Genomic DNA, 20,864 nt, shown 5'->3' on the forward strand with positions numbered 1-20,864 from the left:
CAAGAAACAAAAGGTGAGCCTTTGATTCTGATTTGGATTTGCCGATAGTGGGAGATGATTTCATGTGGAATGAAAAGTTCCTGTTGCCTTTGGTTTTGAAGCATGAGAGGAGTAATTGTGAGGCAAACCTAAGTGGCCTGGAGGCAGACAATAGTTCATATATATGTTTTATGGGTTGTGTAGCTAAACGAAATAATTATATTTTTCTTACTCTATGTGGTAAGTTAATGGAAGCTCATCCTACTTCACTATATTCAGCTATTTGCTAGTTCTGACTTTTTGATTTGATCTATAACCGTGCATATTTAATTTTCTATTTATGTCTCCTTCACGAATAAAAACAAAAAATAAACATTCATCCATTGCCATTTGTAACACATTAATTGTTGAAAGACTCTCTGGATTTGGTGTTAATCAATCCTCTCATCTTCAGTGGAATTTTCTTTGCAATGTGCATTCACTCTTTCAGGCTTGATTACCTCTTACTTACACAACTTGGAAACACTGCAGGAAACTGGATATAACAATAATCTCTTCCCCGGTGTTTCCAAGCCTTAAGACACTCCCCTTCCCGGTGCGTCACATGACATTGAAGTTCTCTGACAGTTCAATCCGGTTCAACTTTAACGATGGAGACACACTGAGAGCGAACAAACCAGCACCGTCCACCATGTGGTGTCAAGAGTTTACGAGTAATATTGGAAGAATCCGGTTAGAATTTGATGCGTAAAACTGAGGAAATAAGCTGCTTGGCCACAGAATCGGAGACATGTTCGAGAGCAGTTCCGTCCTAAATGCGACTGATAAAGCCAGCAAACCTTTTGGAATCTCCAAAAACAAAACTGTGTTGAATCGTCATGTGGCGTTTTATTGTCTTCTTCCTCTGGATGAACTCCACTGAAGTTGTCGCTGTTAACCAGAAGAGAGCAGCATTTGACAGCAGTGTTACTGCAGCACACCACAAGCTTGAGTGTATCAGTTTGAAAAAGTACAATGGAGAGCTTCCAGAAGGATCACTGGAGCAGGTTTGAACTCAGACTGATTTGACTTCTCGTAGCCTTTGTTTTGTTTTTTTGTTCAGCATGAGATGAGTTCGTGTGTGACCAAAAAAAAAAAAAAATAGGAAATCCACTGACCTGACAATTATTTACTAAATCAAGAGAGCTAGTTTGAGTGATGGCGTATCTGTTTGACAAGAGCAAAACAAACAAACAAACAAACAAACAAACAAACAAACAAACAAAATAGTGCCCACAAAGTGCTCCTGATTGTGTGATAGTCTGTTTTCAGTCACAGTTTGTGATAATAAAGAACATTTTTGCAGTGTGCACTGCCATTTAATCCACCAAAGATTTCCATCACTTTTTGGTTCTAAAACTCTCCCCTGACAACAGTCAACTCAATCAAGAAATACAGAAAAAAAATCATCCTGAAACACTTTTTATCCATAATTAAATTTGAACAATAACAGGATACATTTATAGCAAAGGAATTTACATTCCAACAAATATTGGGCATCACGATAATTTAATTCCTCTCAGTCAGTCACATGGATTTTATTTCACTGTAGCACTTATTGTTGTGACTGAATAAACAATAGTTTCTTGGAGTGAGCAGCCTGACACTGGCTAGATCATCTCGTCTCCAATTGTGATCCGTGCGTAAAAGCGCGTCAGTGGACCTCTCCAGCGGCCCTCCCCCTCGTGCTCTCACATTTCTTCTTTATCATGGTCGTGAGGTCTCGAGACTCTCAGCATCCCACTAAAGTGCACATCATCGAGCTCAGCGGAACTCACGGCATCTCTGCATCTGCGCCGCCCGCAGTCACACAGTGTCACCACGCACCGAGAGCTCGCTGCGCCAGAACAATAACAAGTGCAGCGAAACTGAGACAACAAAGTCGACTCCAGTTAGCGGTGGACGGGACCTCGTGAGACGAACAGTTCCAGGTTTCCTCTGAGGACCAAAGCGCTGATTTTGCTGACTTCTGAGAGAAGCGGACCAGCAGCTAACCCAGAGCATGAAGAAGACTCCAAATTCAGGTACAGACGCTTCATAAACTATCAGTCTTTATAAAACAGTGCGTTCTTTTAACTTACACAGTCAGATATCACATGATCTAAACTTTGCAGAAAGTAATCCCAAGTGTGAATTAAACATCTAAGGATGTGACCCTTTTTTTGGCAGAAGCTTAAATATGACTTAAGAACTTTTTTAAAGTATTTAAATGTAATACTGCACATGCTGCATATTAATGTACTGGATACACTATTCACAAAGTCCCAGTTTCTCTGCTTAATGTCGTATATGTTCAGTTAGCCATTAGAAGAGAATGTCTTTCTGTGTAAAAGGAAATGTAGATTTTCATTTCTGATTATCTTGAGTTGTCTTTTTATCGCTTTCCAACTTGTCAAACTCTTTCACCATCTTTGTTTTTTGGGCCAGTTTGTTTTGTGGCTGAGTGTACAGCGCTCGGGGGAGCACCTCAGGCCCTCGTTAATTTTGATTATGTTCATAGCTGAGAAAGCTGCCTTACAGCTGTATGTTAAGCCAAACATGGTCAGCATGTGACCACAGTCTGTCCTCTAGTGATGTATAATGTGCAAAAAAATGACTACAGAGAGCAAAAAACGTAAAAGTTTGTAAGTACAGGTTTAAAGACCTCCGGAAAAATGTGTTTTTTTTTAGTCTCGCTAAAGTGCAAATACATTTTTACTGCTGAAAGACTTGTGATGATTAAAATAAGTAAATAACGGGGATGAGCATTTCCACCTTGAAACAGTGGGGCACTCATGGCAAATTCTATGAACTTGTAGGGTGGGGCTTTTTTGTTTGAACATGTATGGTTGATACACACCAATACTGCAAATTGCTAAAGAAAAAAAAAAGAGGAAAAACTGCATTGGCTTAATTTTTCAGTCTTGGAGATTACCACTTTGTAACAGAGCAGGTTTCCAGTGTTTGAGCAAAGTCACAGATGAGCTGGTGTGCTCCAGCTGCAGCAAACAGTGAAGAGATGAGTTTACCTTGATAGCAAATTCTAGAATATGCAATGGTTACACTCACATGTAAGCATTTTAAGACAAGCCAGGAATTCTTCTGTGGACCAAAGCCAATAAATATGCAACTTGTACAACAATTTGGAAGTGCAGTTTTTGGGACTCACACACTCCTCATTTTTCAGCCTTGGAGGTTACTGCTTGATAGCATAGTTTAACAGTTTTTGAGCAGAGGTGCAGGTGAGCTGGTGTGCTCCAACTGCAGCGAATGGGACTCAAGATGAAGCAATGTAAGCCAATTTAAGGCAAAAAGGGGTAACTTCTGTTGACAAAAAAATATATAAATCCGCATTTTTTATACATAAAGATGAGTTTTCAGGGGTTAAATAAATGAAAATGTGAGTTTTAAAGGCAGAATTGAAAGAATGATCCTTCATCTTTAGGTATGTGAGGGTACATACAACAAAACAAACAAAAAATAATGCAGTGCTAGAATTTGTAAATGCACCATGTGCTTGTGGAGTTGCAGCATTAACCCTGTAAAACCCACTGTTGCAAAAATACAACACCAGTTATATATATATATAGTTTTTATTTGCTAACTTTTCCATAATTGTTTTTTTTAAAACCTTGTTTCTTTTCTTTCTTTCTTTCTTTATTGGGTCTTAGAGGGTTAAGCGCCATTTGAGAAGCAACAACCTGTGAGAAAAGTGAAAGTAAACTTTCACATTTAGTTAGATACTACAGATTTTGGCTTCAGTGCTCACAAAGATATGTCGTGTGTGGTAAACAGGGCAGTGTTGCTGTCGAACCAGACGAGGCGCTATGCTTCTACAGCCAATCCTGTTTAGGTTACTCATACTGAAAGTGAAAGTAAAGAAGAAGGGCGAGCGACAAACAGCAGTGTTTAAACATTAGGCTGTGAATTCCTCCACCAAGAACTTGGTGTCCATCTCGAGGAGCCTGAACGGTGAGCTTTACACGACGTTATGTTTTGTGTGTGTGTGTGTGTGTGTGTGTGTGTGTGTGTGTTCTTGTACTTGCTACATTGTGAGAACCATTTTCTGCATTTAACTATCAAAGTGAGGACATTTTTACAAAGTGAGGACATTTTGGCCGGTCCTCACTTTGAAACAGCCATGTTTGAGGGTGAAGACTTGTTTTTAGAGAACAGGTATGAATTGAGGTTTGGTTAGGGTTAGGGTAAGGATTAAGTTTAGGCAATCAGTTGTGATGGTTAAGGTTAGGATAAGGCTCTAGGAAATGCATTACGCCTATGGATGTCCTCACTAAGATAGAAGTACAAACATGTGTGTGTGTTTGTATGTGCGCTGCGACATTTTGTTGCGTTCACGAACATAAACAGCGAGATCATTGACGGGTAACATAAAGCCAGTGCACTGTTGCCAACTCCTCAGTAAGGAAAGTCGCTGTTGGCTGTCCTTTTTTTTTTCTCTCCATATTTATTTATTACAAAGAATAACAACAGCAGTAATTACAATGTACAAACATACAGACAACACAACAGCCAGGGGGGAAGGCTGCTAAATAAACACATAAAATAAAGAGCACAAATAATAGGTCTTCATAGCTTTCTTATTATTAGAGTCACATATACTTTCCAAGTACTTTTCTGTTTCCTTTTGAAATCCAAAAAAACAGGGATTCGAATGGATAAACTTGGCTTTGTGTATATGATATTTACCCAATATAATTATTAGATTTATGACATACAGTTCTTTTTGTTTTTTACTTCTAACATCATGAACACCAAAGAGCACATTGTCCCATTTCAAAAGAAAGTCTTTGTCAATTTTCAGAGTAATATAATGCAGTACCTCTTTCCAAAAGGTGGCAGTATAATGACAGTCCCAAAACATGTGCATCAAAGTTTCAGGCTCACAACCACATAAAGAACAGTCCACACACACATCTCTCCCAAACCTCAACAAGTAGTGTTTGGTAGGATAGTATTTATGAATTATTTTGTCAGATATTTCTCTAACTTTATTTGTAATTAAATATTTGTATGGAAGATTCCATATATGGACCCAGTTTAACCCATTGAAAATATTGGACCAGTACTGAACAACACATGTGGTAGTCGTAATATCAGTTTGAAATAAAGATCTGATGAGACAATTTTTTTCCTTAGTTGTGGTAGAAAAACACAAATGTCCAACTGGTGTTAATGTGGGGTTTAATGAAGAACAGACTGGTTTTCCAGCACCTCTTAACAGAGTCAGGATACCGGAAGGAATGGCATCCATTACAATTGCAAAATCCTTAGGGGTAACAGGAATACCAAGTGCTTGAAGAACTTCTGAGTAGTTAAGCAAATTTCCATTATCACTGATAAGCTGAGTAACCAAAACTATATTATTCTTGAACCAGGAGTTGAAAAATAAAGATTTGTTTTTGTATTTGATAAACTGATTATTCCAAATGAAGCATCTGTGAGGAGAGAAGTTGTGCTTATAGATTAAGGACCATTCCAACAACATCTGCCGGTGAAAGTTCGACAGAGTTAGGGGAAGTTTATCTATTTTATAATCACACAATAAAACAAATTCAAGGCCTCCAATGGCAGAAAAAATATATTTGGGTATAAAGTTCCAAGTGGATGTAGGATTATGAAGAAACTGCTTAATCCAGTTAACTTTAAAGGTATTGTTAAGAGTAGTGAAATCAAGAAAATTTAGGCCGCCAGAGTCATAAGTGTTCATACTAACAGATTTTTTTAACATAATGCGTCTTATTCTTCCATATAAAATTAAATAACAATTTATCAATGGCACTGCATACCTGTTTTTCAACAGCAAGAGGGGTAGCTGCATAAGTAAGTCAAGAAAGCCCTTCTGCCTTGGTTAGTAGTAATTTTCGTAACATCTATCTGTCTGATTTTTAACAATAGTAATTCCAAGGTAGGTGAGTTTGTTTCTAATAGGAATATTGTAAATTGTAGACTCATCGCAGTCTTTGAGAGGAAATAACTCACATTTCTTGAGATTTAAACAAAGCCCAGACGCTGCAGAGAATAAATCTATTGCATGGATAGCAATGGGGACCTGGGAGGCATTTTTTAAGAAGAGCGTGGTGTCATCAGCCAGTTGACTTATTATAATTTCTCTTTCTGCAATAAAGATACCTTTTAACAAGCTATTTTTTATATGAGTAGTTGAGTACAAAGGATGAATAAGTAAGGGGAAGCAGGACAGCCCTGGCGTATGCCCCGCTGTAAATCAAACCTTAGGGAAGTCCCATTTTTTAGTCTAATGGAACTGTTGCCTCTTGAATACATAGTTTTAACTGCTTTACAAAAGAAATCACCAAATCCAAAATGTTTAATTGTTTGAAAGATAAAATTATGTTCTACGGTATCAAACGCCTTGTAAAAGTCTCAGAAAAAGATAAAACTGTCATCAGAGCACAGAGAAGAGTAGTCTATTAAGTCTAAAACAAGGCGAATATTATTGGAGATATGTCTTCTTCTCATAAATCCTGATTGGGTCTCATCAATTACTGGGTCTAAGACATTCTTAAGCCGTTTAGCAAGTACAGATGCAAATACCTTATAATCACTGTTTAATAGTGAAATGGGTCGCCAATTATCAATAAGTAGGTGGTCTTTTTTAGACTTTGGAATTAGTGTAATCAGGCCTTGTGTTAATGTAGGGGGTAAGGTTCCTTGTTCCACACTTTCTACAATTACTTTAAGTAAGAAGGGAGATAAATCTTCAATAAATGTTTGATAGAATTCAGCGGAAAGACCATCAACTCCAGGAGACTTGTTTGTTTTGAGGTGTTCTATTGCATAAGTGACTTCTTGTACAGTTATAGTTCCGTCACACATAACTTTGTCATCCTCAGTAATTTTAGTGATGTTACTCAAAGAACTAAAGAATGAAGTTGCTGACTGATGACAGTAGTTGGTCTTGTAAAGATCCCTGTAAAAGCTGGAGCAAAAGTCAGCAATTCTTCTAGGATCATCAGTTAGATCACCATTAATGTTGAGTTGCTGGATTAAATTAATCTTTCCGTGATGTTTTTCTGGGCTAAAAAAATAGGCTGAATTTTGTTTTCCTGCTTCTATCCAATTCTTTCTTGATCTTACAAAGGCACCTTTAGCCTTTTGTAAATAGATTTCATTAAGTTTAGTTTGTTCTGAGATCAGATCAGAGCACTCCTTTTGTGACATATCAGCAGGGTTTTTCTGAGATAATGAAATTATATTAGAGATTACTTTCTCTTCTTGTAGTCTTTGGTTTTTGGACAAGGTACGACCATAGTTTCTCAAATATTGAGCAGTTTTAAATTTCATAAGTTCCCAATTGCTACCGTAAACATCATCAGCATTTGCCTTATTCCAGAATTGAGCTATTATCCTCTTTATTCCTGATTTAACTGCTTCATGTTTTAAAAGAGAACTGTTAAGCTTCCAATAAGCATTCCTATTTATCTTTGTGGAAGCAGAATGTAAAGGAATAGACATGGCGACTGCATTATGATCAGTTAGTGGCGTTGTAATAATATTAACTAATGTTTTATCAGTATTCAAGTTACTAGAAACTAACCAAAAATCAAGCCGTGATTTCCTAGTAGCAGTTCTATTACTCCATGTATAGACACTGGAGTTACAATGTTGGTGTCTCCAAACATCAATTAAATTAAATTTTTGCCTAAAGACTTTCAGATTTTCATTGACCGCAGCTGAGTTGCGAGGAGGCCAACAGTCCAGATTATGGTCAAGTATCATGTTAAAATCACCCCCTATTACAATACCTGAGATAGGAAAGTTATTAGAAGCAGTTTGAATATGATTTTCTAAAGTTTCCAACAGGAGATTATTGTCATTATGTGAGTTATAGCCGTAGATATTAACAATTGCAATTATGGTGTTTTCAATGTCTATCACTTGTAAGATAAAATGGCCTGACGGGTCACAAATAGTTTACAGCAAGGATCCTGAAAAGTTATGCTTTAGAATGGCAACACCGGCAGAGTGTTCAGATCCATGAGCCAACCACAGCTCATTACCCCATTGGGGCCTCCAAAATTTATCATCATCAGGAACTGAATGTGACTCTTGGATAAAACAGAAATCAGTTTTGTGCTTCTTAGCAAACAAAAACAACGCCTTGCGCTTAATATTATTTCGCAACCCCCTGGCATTAAAAGTAACAACGGATAAAGACATATTAATAACAATAATTGAGATAACAAAATGTGTATAGAGATAGGATAAACTTTAAGAGAATTAACTTCCTTATCAGGAGCTGACCCATCTTAGGTTCTATATTCAGTGAAACATATAAGCTGTAAACAAAGAAAGGCACCTAGGTTTTCAGGCTTATCTTCACATCACATTAATTATAAGGCAATAAATATAAAAGAACTCCTGAGTAAATTTGTCTGTGTTCATTCCTACACTCTGATAGGGTGTAACTTTCAACTTGAACAATCAGTCTGCAAAACAATGAACCATAAGCATCATGTCCTAACATTCCTTGGCATAAACCTTGCAAACAACCATGTGGTTATCACCTTCAAGTAGTTGGAATCAGTTCAGTTCCTTCAGCAAAGGCTCGCCCTCCGATGTAGTAGGCAGTTTTCAATGTGTTCGCGTGCTTTGGCCACCAGAGGCCACAGCTGCCTTCGTCTCTCTCTGCAGGCTGGAGACAAATCCTCAGCGAAGCGCAGGTTCTTGGACTGTAGATATGCTGACTTCTTTGCAGCCTTCCAGACTTTGTCACGGTAGAAGCGGGTGGCAAACTGCATGATGATTCCTCATGGCTTGGTGATATCTTTCCGTGGTTGACCGAGCCGATGCACTGTATCAATCGTGTCTGGGAGTTTTGTTTTGTACTCCGGCAGGATCGCCTGGCAGATGCCTAACACCTCGGTACGGACGTCTTGCTCCTTATTTTCAGGCACTCCAAACAGGCGCAAATTCCAGCGTCGTGAGTAGTTCTCCAGATCGGAGACTCGTTGGTCTATAACAGACATTTTCTTCTCTGTCTCGGTCGCTGGAGCATCAACTTGTGTCACCTTTCCTTTTATCTCCCGAATCTCAGCACAAGCGAAGTCAACTGTTTTTTTCAGACCCTCGATTTTCAAAGTATTATCAGAAATCAGCTTCTTCATGTTTTTTTTCCAGGCTGTCTAGTCTAGCGTTAAAGATGTCAGCTATCTTTTTCACCAAGTCCCCTTCATTCATATTCAGAGATCGGTGTGTCTTCAATTTCTTCGACGCAGGTTGTTCGGAAGATGTAGAGGACGGTGTAATAGGAAGCGGAGGAAATTCGTCGTCCACAATGGAAATCATAGGTACATCTGCCATGCAATAGTCGTGCATGTTGTGCATAAGCGGGTTTTCTTTTGCTAATGGCGTATCCACACGTTGTTGTTGCGTTTTGGCTTATTGAAGAAGTTAGTAAAAGTCTCCCCTCGACGTATTATGGTAACAGTTCTCCACAGAATAAGGTTGTTTGCCAGTTCAGCACGTTGTACTCACCATTGCTCCAGGTTACCCCGAGTAGTTTGTAATGTAAGCTATGAATCACTTACTGTAGTCATCCCTTAATTGGTGCTCAGCTCCCACACATGCCTGTGCTCACTCCGCCATCTTGGTGAAGCTCCCGCTGTTGGCTGTCCTAAAAGTCGCTAGAAGTCACTAAATGATGTCATCGCCTAATTTGCATATTTCCCAGTTTGCATGTAATTGTAATCAACGTTGTAGGAGAGAGGAATAACGTTGTGGAATAGACCAAAAAGTGAGTATAAAACACCCAAAATATGTTTTTGTACTAGAGGCTAAATGCTGTGGTTTATTTTAGCATGACAGTGAAGAAACATTTTCGTTTATATGGCTCCGTAAGTCTGGATGGGATCTGTAGGAACTGCGCATGCGCGATTCATCTGTCGTCTGGCCGTGGAGGGATGTGGGTCTCCCCCTCCCCTCTCTGGGACTGCTGTGGGGTTACTGGACTGACAGTGCTCTGGGAGGGGGAGAAGCTCACAGCAGCACCTGCTGCTTGTTGAGGACAGTAACTGCAGAATGAGCCGAGTTTTCCTATTAGATTCTCCAAAACGGCAAAGTCGCTAGATTTGTTGCTAGTCGCTTTTGACAAAAAAAAAATCGCTAGGAGCTTTGAAAAGTCGCTAGATTTAGCGAGAAAGTCGCTAAGTTGGCAACACTGAGCAAGTGTAGTCACGTACACACAGGGGCGCCGAAAAGGGAGGGGAAGGATTCTCGGGGCCCATCATTAACAGGGGCCCAGAAAGGCCCCTGATAAAATTATAATACTAACAAAATGAATATGGCACTATCTTGTTAATTTATAATCACAAATAAATATTATTTACAATGCGCTGGTAACACTAAGTTTATTTGTTTTTGAAACATTTCTCAAGGGCCCCCCCCCTCCCTTTTTACATAAAATGGTTCAGTCCTACTGAATCAACTGAACTGCTGCGCGCTGTAGTGCTTCAGTCAGACTGAGTAGGGTGACGACAGTATGCCTCAGAAGTCAGGTAGTCAGAAACGAAAAGAAACAAAGATAAGGCAGGAGAGAGAGGCCAAGGGCCGGCAATATATTCCCCAGTTTTTCAAAAAACAAGGTGGGTTTGGTTCATGTGGTGGAAAGTTCTGGAACATTAGCCTGTTGTTGTTTCTACTCAATCTTAACTTTGTGATTTTTAAGCTAGCTCACTTTTCTCCCCATATTAGCTCATATTTTTTGAAGAAAACTCTGGAATTTTATATTTCACTGTTCACATTTAGCAAGCTGCCCATATTTAATCAGCCCCCCCTCCCCCCCCCAAAATGATGCATGTTTGAACAGACACGTCAAGTGCAGCAGCAGCTGCTGTCTATGAGGCCTGTGAGCCCCCTACCCCTGAACAAGCCCCAGTACCCACAACTGAGGAAGGAGGTGAGCAACTGCAGCCACCAGAAGAAAAGGCTAAGATTCCATGATGAGACCTCTGAAGGAGGAGAGGTCTCAGGAGAGTGCAGAAACTGTGTTTCGGAACACTGTGTTTTTTACTGCTATGGACAGTATCATAAGTGACTTAGGAACTAGGTTCCAGACCACAGCAAATATTGTAAATTAATTTTCTGCTGTTCTGAAAGTTGGGCAGATTAGTGAGGACAAAATCTCTTCTCTGTGACAACAATTGATCACAAAGTATTCTGGTGATCTTACACCTGATTTTGAAAATGATATAAGACACCTTAACAGTGTATACGCTTCCAGTTTCCTCCCTAACTTGTCCCCTCTTGAACTCCTGAATGCTATTTGTAAGCTGCAGCTGCAAGGCATCTTTGGAGAATTGTGTATTGCTTTGCGTATATTTTGCACACTGCCAGTTAGTGTTGCAGGTGGTGAGAGAGCTTTCAGCAAGCTAAAAATGATTTTTAAAAACTACTTTAGGTCCAAAACGTCACAGGAAAGGCTCTGCAGTCTTGCCATGCTGTCCATCGAAAGTCAGTTGGCTAGAAAGCTAAACTTCAAAGACCTGATCAATGATTTCGCTACTGAGAAGGCTCGGCGTTGGGCTCTTGGTTAGAAAGGTTGAGCAAGGGCCAGTTGTAAATATGCATTGTAAATATGTGTGCAAGAGGAAGCTCGGCTGAGCAAGGTTGTATCTGGCCTGTTATGTTTTTCTTTATGAATGGACCTACTTTGTTTACTTAGTTTAACATCTCCAGCTGATTTTATTATTGCGCTTGTTGTATGATTCTATAGATGGTGATGAGAAATCATAAAAGGCAGTTGGCTTTTTGTATTTTATTTATTTATTTATTTTATTTTTTATTTTATCTGTTTCTTCACAGATGATAATTGCAACTTATTTAATGGAAGAGGTTATTTTATGTTCAAGTTTTGTATTATTCAGATATGTAATTTAATTTGGGGAAATTTTATGCTAAAGAATGAGAATCAATCTTGCAGTAAATAAATGAAACATTGTAATCAGAATATTCAGAGTGTTCAATGCTTCCCCTACCAAGTAACTGTCACATTGTCCTTTTCACAAATATGGGAAATAATGGTCAAAAATATCATTAAAATGCACAGTTTTATGTAAACGACACAAAATATTTTTGCCGGCCTTATGTCCGGCGCTACAGGGGCCCAGTAAGATTTCTTTTCATGGGGCCAAAACTCCCTGGTGGCTCACCTGCGTACACATATATGTCGACATATATCATTTTGTATGTTTACTGGCGTGTTTCTATATTCTAGTTTTAATTATACGTGTTGAGTTGAATCAAAAATGAGTCCATGTTTGTCGGACTAAGTGTTGAACACCACAGCTGTTGAAAACTCACCTGGTAGATAAGCCGTGCTTCTGATATAACCTACCTGTGTACTTAACGTAGCCATTTTGTTTTTTAAAAATATTTTTTAAATATTACTTTTGATATTTGCTTCCTCCTTTCGACAAAACTGACTAAATAAAACTTCAACAAGCTGAGTTAATCTAATAAATGCAACACGTGTCAAAAGTTGCTTATATTTCACGGTTAAAGTTATGAAAGCTACTTTATAACTGGCAATAGGATTTTCCCACCAAGTGCTATTCGAACAGGATGTGGACAGACAGGCGTCTGGGGATCCATTTCAGACATGAGAGATAGAAATGTGATTGTCATAGTTTCTCTGATGCTCGTGAAGTGCAGGTGGAGAAGAAACGTCCGTTGACACTGACTTGCTTACTAATGAGTTTATTATAAGGAAGAACAGCATCGATCAGACAGAGAGACTGTCTGGGAGAATCCGGCCAAATGAATCTCCCCGAACAGCAATCAGAGATCATATTTATATGTTTTGGACAAGTATGAGGTCACAACATATCTTTCCTAATTAGAAGACATCTGGTCATGGAACAAGACCCTACAGAACAACCCCCTATCATTAAGACACCCAAAGAGTCATTAGGGCCCCAAAGAACAATTATCATTACCTGGACATAATGATCCCCAATCTAGTAACAGCAATGACTTCCTTCAGCAGAAGACCACATCTATTCTAATAAGCAACAGATATCCATACATATATCTATATCAATAAGAATAATATTATTACGGGGCTGCACAGTGTCGTAGTGGTTAGCACTTTCGCCTTGCAGTAAGAAGATCCGTAGTTCAAATCCCAGCCTGGGCCTGGTATCTTTCTGCATGGAGTTTGCATGTTCTCCCTGTGCATGCGTGGGTTCTCACTGGGTTGTCTGGCTTCCTCCCACAGTCCAAAAAACGTGCTGAAGTTAACTGATTATTCTAAATTGCTCCTGGTACTGTTTATCCCTAACTCCAGGAATGGAATTAGCCCTACACACACACACACACACACACACACACACACACACACACACACACACACACACTGTGTATTCCTATCCTTGTGGGGAACTACCATTGACTCCCATTCATATCTAACCACTCACCCTTACCCGAACCCTAACCAACACCAAAACAATGCCTAACCCTAAAGAAACGTTTTTGCACTTTTACTTTTTTCAGTAACAACAACATGGCCAAGGAAACAGTGTTTCCCCTCATGGGGACCCAAATGAGGTCCCCACAAATGACATTTCTCTTGGTTTTCCTATGGTTGTGAGGACATTAGGTCCCCACAACTCCTATAATTGTCCGCCCACACACACACACACACACACACACACACACACACACACACACACACACACACACACACACACACACACACACACACACACACACCCAGAGTGACCTATTTTATTCTCAGTAATTACCCTGTTAACTTTTTAGCATTTGTTGAGCTGAGAAAATTATGTTTCTTTGAGAATAAAATGTATTTTGCAGGTTTTAAACTACACAACAAGTCTGTTCAGTTTTTGTCTGGTTTAAAATTCACCCATGTTTTGCATTTATGGTTGTCTCATTTGTTTATGCATTTTTCATTTTGAGTGACTTGACTCAGCTTTTGGGAACACGAATGGAGCACAAAATTTGCTCGTAATTAAGACAAATAAGTAAAATGGACAAAAGGAAGCAGTTTGTATACTCCGCAGTTCGTCAACTCATTCTTGAGAAAATCTTTTCTACAAAATTGCTGGATTTTCAGAAGCAAAGAAAATCAGCTCTGAGAATTCTCTCAGAAGTCTAAATTTGAGGTCAATGCCAAAAAATAAACACTTAGCCAGGCACTTTTCCTCAGTCGTGATGAGATTATTGACCTCTCACTCCTTTCATTTCCTTCCACTCACATTGAGGAACAGTTAATCTTATGTCTGTTTTTTCTGTCTGCCTGTTGGTGGTATCTCTCCTGTTCTCAACAAAAGGATGCATACACACATACATGCTTTTTGTCTTGCAATAGTCACATTGCAGGAAGCGTATTGTGAATGAAATGAACTCAAACACATTATGCCTCAACTTTCTTTTTTTCCGTTGTTTGATACAAAACAAAACCTTACCCAGGTGTCCTTTTCTTTGATGAAAATACTGGAAAATTCAGTCTGACGTAAGATGATGCCTGCAGTTTAAGGACTCTTGGATAGAGTGTTTGTAGAGATGTATGTAGAGATGTGTAGAGAGTTTATTTTTACAGTTTTTTTTTTAATTTAAAACACAGTTTGCAGATATAGAGTTCTCACATACACTGTAAACCCACATGTTCAAAATAATCAAATAAATTAAGTAAACTCAAACTTTCAAAAAAAGTTCTACTTACTTCCATATATCGAGTTTGTGTGACTAGATCTTGTTTTTATTAGTAAACTTAACTAAAATATTTTGATTGACTTGAACTATTTATGTATTAATTAAGCATTACTTGAAAGCATAACTTAAATCCACCTTATAAGAACTATGTAATTGCATATGGAAAATAATTATTTCCAATATAATAATTATTGCTTATTTCCAATTATTTCCACTTATTTCTTATTTTCACTTGTTTCAATATAACCGCATGTGTCTGATGTCAGCAAGGCAGGGCTCCAGACTAACTTTTTTCCTAGGAGCACAGTGGCCACTAACTTAAAATTTTAGGAGCGCAAGCAGGCGTAAACTAACCGTGACGTCATCCGTTGGTTTCAACGCCGAGAAAATGAAGCACGGATTTTGCTACTTCCTGGTCGCCATTTTGGATTTTTTGGAGCCAGTGATGTAAAAAGCGTCATCAAACAGACTGGACCGGAGAGCAACTAGGGGCAGGATTGGCTGAGGACTCTCTTATCCCGCCCACGTTTTACCGCAGAGGCTTCTGTTGCTGTCTATCAAGTATAGCCACGCCCCCTGGCTCCGCCAACTTTAACGATTTATTTAAAATTCAGTATTGATTTATTTTAAGATCGGCCACCTGATCTCTCATTTTGGACCAGCTCTGTGAGGTCCTCTGCCACCTCTACAACCTGAGCCTCAGCCTGGAGCGGGTCCCCGTCCTGCGTGGTCCCAGTCCCTAAAACAGCTCACGCCAAGGAACTGGCCCACTACAGACCTGTCGCCCTCACCTCCCACCTCATGAAGACCATGGAGAGGCTCCTCCTCCACTACCTCCGCTCAGTGGTGTACTCCGACCTGGACCCGCTGCAGTTTGCCTACAGGCCCAACATGGGGGTAGAAGACGCTGTCATCTACCTGCTGCAGCGAGCGCTCACTCACCTGGAGAGCGCCGGCAGCGCTGTGAGAGTCATGTTCTTTGACTTCTCCAGCGCCTTCAACACCATCAGGCCGGTGCTGCTGCGGGGGAAGCTGGTGGACGCGGGAGTTGATGGACATCTCGCTGCCTGGACCACTGACTACCTCACTGACCGTCCACAGTACGTGCGGCTGCGCGGCTGTGAGTCAGAGGTGGTAGTCTGCAGCACGGGGGCGCCCCAGGGCACCGTCCTCTCGCCCTTCCTCTTCACCATCTACACCTCGGACTTCACCTACAAGACGGACAGCTGCCATCTCCAGAAGTTCTCCGATGACTCCGCCATTGTGGGCCGTGTGTCCGAGGGGAACGAGCTGGAGTATCGGTCGGTCATCATGGACTTTGTGGACTGGTGTGAGCGCAACCACCTGTACCTCAACACCAGTAAGATGAAGGAGATGGTGGTCGACTTCAGGAGAAGGACACTCCCACATCCACCAGTGAACATCCAGGGGCAGGACATTGAAACAGTGGACAGTTTCAAGTACCTGGGTGTTCACCTCAACAATAACTGGACTGGTCCCACAACACCGATGCTCTGTACAAGAAGGGCCAGAGTCGCCTCCACCTTCTGAGGAGGCTGAGGTCCTTTGGAGTATGCAGACCTCTACTAAGGACTGTCAATGACACTGTGGTAGCCTCTGCTTTCCTCTACGGTGTCATCTGCTGGGCCCCGGGCAGCACAGAGCGGGACATGAAGAGACTGAACAAGCTGACCAAGAGGGCCAGCTCTGTCCTGGGCTGCCCACTGAACTCTGTGATGGATGTGGGTGAGAGGAGGATGTTGACCAAGCTCTCATCCATCATGGACAACAGTTCCCACCCACTGCACCGGACTGTAGTGGAGCTGAGCAGCTCCTTTAGCACGAAACTCAGACACCCTCAGTGCAAGAAGGAGCGCTACCGCAGGTCCTTCATCCCCACTGCCATCAGACTATACAACAGTACTGTGTAGTTGTTATTATGTACAATATTTATTATCTTGTTCTTGCACTTTCGTGACTTTTGCACTCCTCTGTTTTTTGTTTCTAAGAGCCCTGTAACACTAAATTTCTCCTTTGTGAGATCAATAAAGTCTATCTTATCTGTGCCTGAATGCAAAAAGCGCATCATGTCGAGATGACCAGCGAGTGGGACAGAGGCATTTTAATGTGACACTTCTGCTTTCTGATGTGATTAATTCACCGAGGAGTGCCCATCATTTGATACTGTGACCAAAAAAGTTGTACAGGTTCTCTACAGTGTCATAGAACTGCTTCACTCCAGGGACATTTTTAACAGAGTCATTGAGAGCAAGGTTGAGGTTATGAGCAGCGCAATGAACATAACGGGCAAGGGGCTCCTTCTCTGTTATTCTTGCCTGTACACCTGAATATGCACCACTCATATTCGCGGCCCCATCATAGCCCTGTCCGCGACATTTTGACAGATCTATTCCATTTTTCTCTATAGAGCCCAGGATTTGGTTTTTAAGCCCTGACGCTGATGAGCCCACAGTCGCTTCAAAACCCCAAAACACTTCATTGATCTGTATATCTGTTGCAATATCCATGTCATTCTTAACAACAGTTATGTAGCGGTACACCTGGCTGAGCTGGTCTATCTTTGACACATCTTGCGTTGTGTCCATGATAATGGAATAAAATGGGGCTTCGTTTATTTCATTAATTATGAATTAATGAAATAACATTGTGTATAGTGATTAAATTATTCATTAATTTTGGGGGAATAGCATAGCCAGCTGCGTGGAAGTTTCATCCCAACTTTAGTGGTAGAGGTGTAATAACTTTCTGAAAAACACCGATTGTTGTTATGAGTGGGAAATGGACCTTTGGGTCTGCATGGGCCCATCTTAAGGAGGTATCTTTTAATGTTGGCATCTTGTATGTTTCAGCAAAATTGGCCCGATCAGACGGAAAACATTCCAGAGGAGGGTTTTTATCCTCTGCGGCCTGTGTGTCATCTATAGCGGGAGGAGACCTGCTGCTGCTTTCATTTCCAGTGTCCAGCGCGGGTGAGGAGGGGGGCTGTTCGTCAGGCACCAGGTCTGGCTCTGCCCTGGAGCAGGTAGCAACTGGTGAGTCCCTGACATCACTGCTATACCCTTAAGAGAGAAAGAAGGGGATATAAGCTAGGCGGCTGGGCTACTAAAATGTACGATCATGAACAGTTTACAACTAACTCACACATTGTGTATAGTGATTGTTAGAATTGCTACCTGTAATTAACCTGGCTCCCTGACTGTGCTGGCAGTTTTGGCGGGCCTGAATCGCTGCCAACAAAAAAGTCGGGTTCATCTCCAGGAGGACGAACAAAAAATATGTCCAGTTTTTGTAACTTGCCTTTTCCTTGCTCTCTTTTTTCCTTTTCTTTTCGCTTTGCCGCTCCACTTTTATGCTTATATGAAGTGCCACTCATGTTAGCTTAGTACGTAAAAATGCTCGATGTAGTTCGAAATCTGTTGACAAGTGAGTGATGAAGATGTTTGTGGACACTGATGACGAGTTTTACCCAAAATGCACTTGGAGACAATATCAGCCATCCACTTGTAAATTTGCGCTATAAAGTTAAATATGACAGTGAAAATAAAGCCAGTCATGCAGTACAACATTTTATTCAATATTTTACACCTACTACATCACTAAAGTATGGGGCGGCTGTGGCTCAGGTGGTAGAGCGGGTCGTCCAATGATCGAAGGGTCAGTGATTTCACTCAAAATATACTTACAACACAAAAGGCTTATTCAAGGAGAATTCCCTGTTCATTTTATCCCCTGTATTTTTTTTCTACATTGCCAGAGGCTGCTCTTTCTGGACCACACCAAGTATTCCACACAAAGTACTACTTCATGTTCTACCTATGATTTTAAATATTTAATTCACACAAGTAGTACTTATTACAATGTCACACGTTATCAAAATATTCTTTTTATTAAGATAAAATATTAATGGAATCATCTGTAATGGCCTTTGTGGAGTCTAGATCCAACAGGAAAGAGACAAAACGCAAGGGCAACTCTTAAGACAGATATATATTTATTTTACACAATAATGACATAAAAATAAAAGCTGAACACACACACAAACATACATTAAGTACGTGAAGTCTATGATTCCCACTGCAAAACGTCTGATCTCACTTCCTCCTGACAGAGACACACAGACACATTAATAAGCATAAGTAGATATAGCACTGATATATCTGATAAACTGTATGTATTTCACTTATTTAATAAAATATATTTTATTTTTAACATTTCAAGCCAATACACCTCCTTTGAAATGAGCAGCACGTACCAACTGAACAGTCTGCCTTCTTTCTTCAGGTCTTTTTTGATCTTTCCAGAGAATTCCTCCACTTCACTGAAATAGTAGTCAGACAACATTATCACTGCAGGCTTGACAGAAATACTGGTAACACTTTAAGAGGATACATTCACAGACATTGGTACACTTTAACAAAGGTGGCAACTACTTGTATTAATAAACAGTTAAAAAACAAAAACATTTTAGTGCGTTGTGTAAATTTAAAAAAAAACATCCTTTACTCTTACCTTTGATGGTAAGCAGGACCACTGAAGAAGAAAGAAAACGGTTCATTTTTAAGCAATATAATTGACATATACCATTTTACAGCAGAGCAAGTCATGTTAGACAGGCAAATACACAAATGGTGTCATAAAAGGTTGGATATTTATTGAGCCTATAAAAGTGCAGGAGCAGAAACATGTATAATTGTATTACATGGCAAAGCCTACCTCTGGAAAGAGAACACCACAGATGAACTGCACTTCATCTGTGAAGCTTAGCTGTGTTGGTGTTCTGTGCAGTACATCCTTTAGGAACCCAAAAAGCTTGTCCTGTTGTTCCTCACTATCCAGGTAGACAGGCATCTGGCCACAAGACTCCTGATAAATCCAGGTAGAACATTTGCCACCAAGTGCATCCTGAGGGCAACCCAAAGTACAGAAACAATGAATTTCTGGAACTCAGGAATTCTTTCAAAACACAGCCAAAAAATGTTCTGTCCACTGATATTACTAACAAATTCCCTTAGTGAATCTTTTCTGAGTCAGTCTGCAATGACGAGAAAACAGGAACATTTTCCAAGTACCCATTGGCGGCTGGTGAAAAATATTCTAGGTGGGGCTGTGCCATATCAAGTCAGTTTCAGTAACCATCCCGATACAACAGAAATGGCAGGATATCAGTGCTCTGTGAAATAATAATTATTTAATGCCAATATTAATAACTTGAGGCATTTTTGCACAAAACATGCACAACATATTGCCTAACCACAATTTTGGCAATAAATTATATATACAGCTGAGCACATGAAACAGTGCATTAGTGTTGAATTGACGACTCAAGTATTGTTAAGTGTTAAGTATATTAAGAAATTAATACTAGAACAGAAAAATACTGTACAGTAATTTATGATAAAGCTAAATGTTACTAACTGATCAGAACTGCAACAATTAAGTGATTTTTCAATTAGCAGACAAAGAAAAATACAATCTGCAACAATTTTGATGATTTCAACATTTCAGTGAACAAGCCAGAAAATGATGAGCAGATTACATAAGCAAACACATACTATTTAGACAAAATATCAAAAAATTACTCAGTGCAATACATTGCTGGATGATATGTTGTGCTAAATTCAACTTTATACAAAGAAAAATCTGGTCAAGTGAATTAATGTGTGTGTGTGTGTGTGTATACAGACAGACAGTACTCTTCTGTTGAAGACTACTTTGCATGAATATGAAACAGGCCTGGACAAAAATGATGGTACCCTTAACTTAATATTTTGTTGTATAACCTTTTAAACCAGTCACTGCAGTCAGGTGATTTCTGTAACTCTCAGTGAGACTTCTGCACGTGTGGACTCCTGGTGAGCAAACTGCTCCAGCTGTCTCAGGTGTGAAGGCTGTCCTTCTCCAGACTGCATGTTTCAGCTCCTTCCACAGATGTTCAGTAGAATTCAGATCAGGGCTCATTGGAGGCCACTTCAGAACAGTTCAGTGTGTAATTGTGTGTCACTCTTCATCGAGCTGCGTCGCAATGTTAGCCTTGCCTAGCATCGTTAGGTTAACAGTGTTCTCCATATGTGCCCTCCTACTCTTGAGTTTCTTTATTTTCTCAGATAAGTGTTTCATATCTCTTACTCCTGAAA

General features: G+C 40.0%; 2 protein-coding genes across 3 annotated transcripts in view; both read left to right on the forward strand.

Moving 5' to 3' along the window:
* The first annotated feature begins 1,676 nt into the window (after positions 1-1,676).
* The window catches only part of LOC110950946 (septin-9-like), a 128,975-nt gene continuing 109,787 nt past the window's right edge, over positions 1,677-20,864 (forward strand). Inside the window, exon 1 of the mRNA XM_051945499.1 lies at positions 1,677-2,042. Within this exon, the coding sequence (XP_051801459.1) occupies positions 2,021-2,042 (22 nt within the window). The 5' untranslated portion in view covers positions 1,677-2,020. The remainder of the gene's footprint in view (positions 2,043-20,864) is intronic.
* The window catches only part of LOC127533139 (programmed cell death 1 ligand 1-like), a 39,033-nt gene continuing 22,013 nt past the window's right edge, over positions 3,845-20,864 (forward strand). Inside the window, exons 1-2 of one of the 2 annotated variants that reach the window (XM_051945502.1) lie at positions 3,845-3,969; positions 17,580-17,762. The gene's annotated coding sequence lies outside the window, so the exon portion shown is untranslated. The remainder of the gene's footprint in view (positions 3,970-17,579; positions 17,763-20,864) is intronic. The other variant, XM_051945503.1, reaches the window with a different exon arrangement.

The sequence above is a fragment of the Acanthochromis polyacanthus genome, chromosome 3 (genome assembly GCF_021347895.1).
Source record: "Acanthochromis polyacanthus isolate Apoly-LR-REF ecotype Palm Island chromosome 3, KAUST_Apoly_ChrSc, whole genome shotgun sequence".
Taxonomy (NCBI): Eukaryota; Metazoa; Chordata; class Actinopteri; family Pomacentridae; genus Acanthochromis; species Acanthochromis polyacanthus.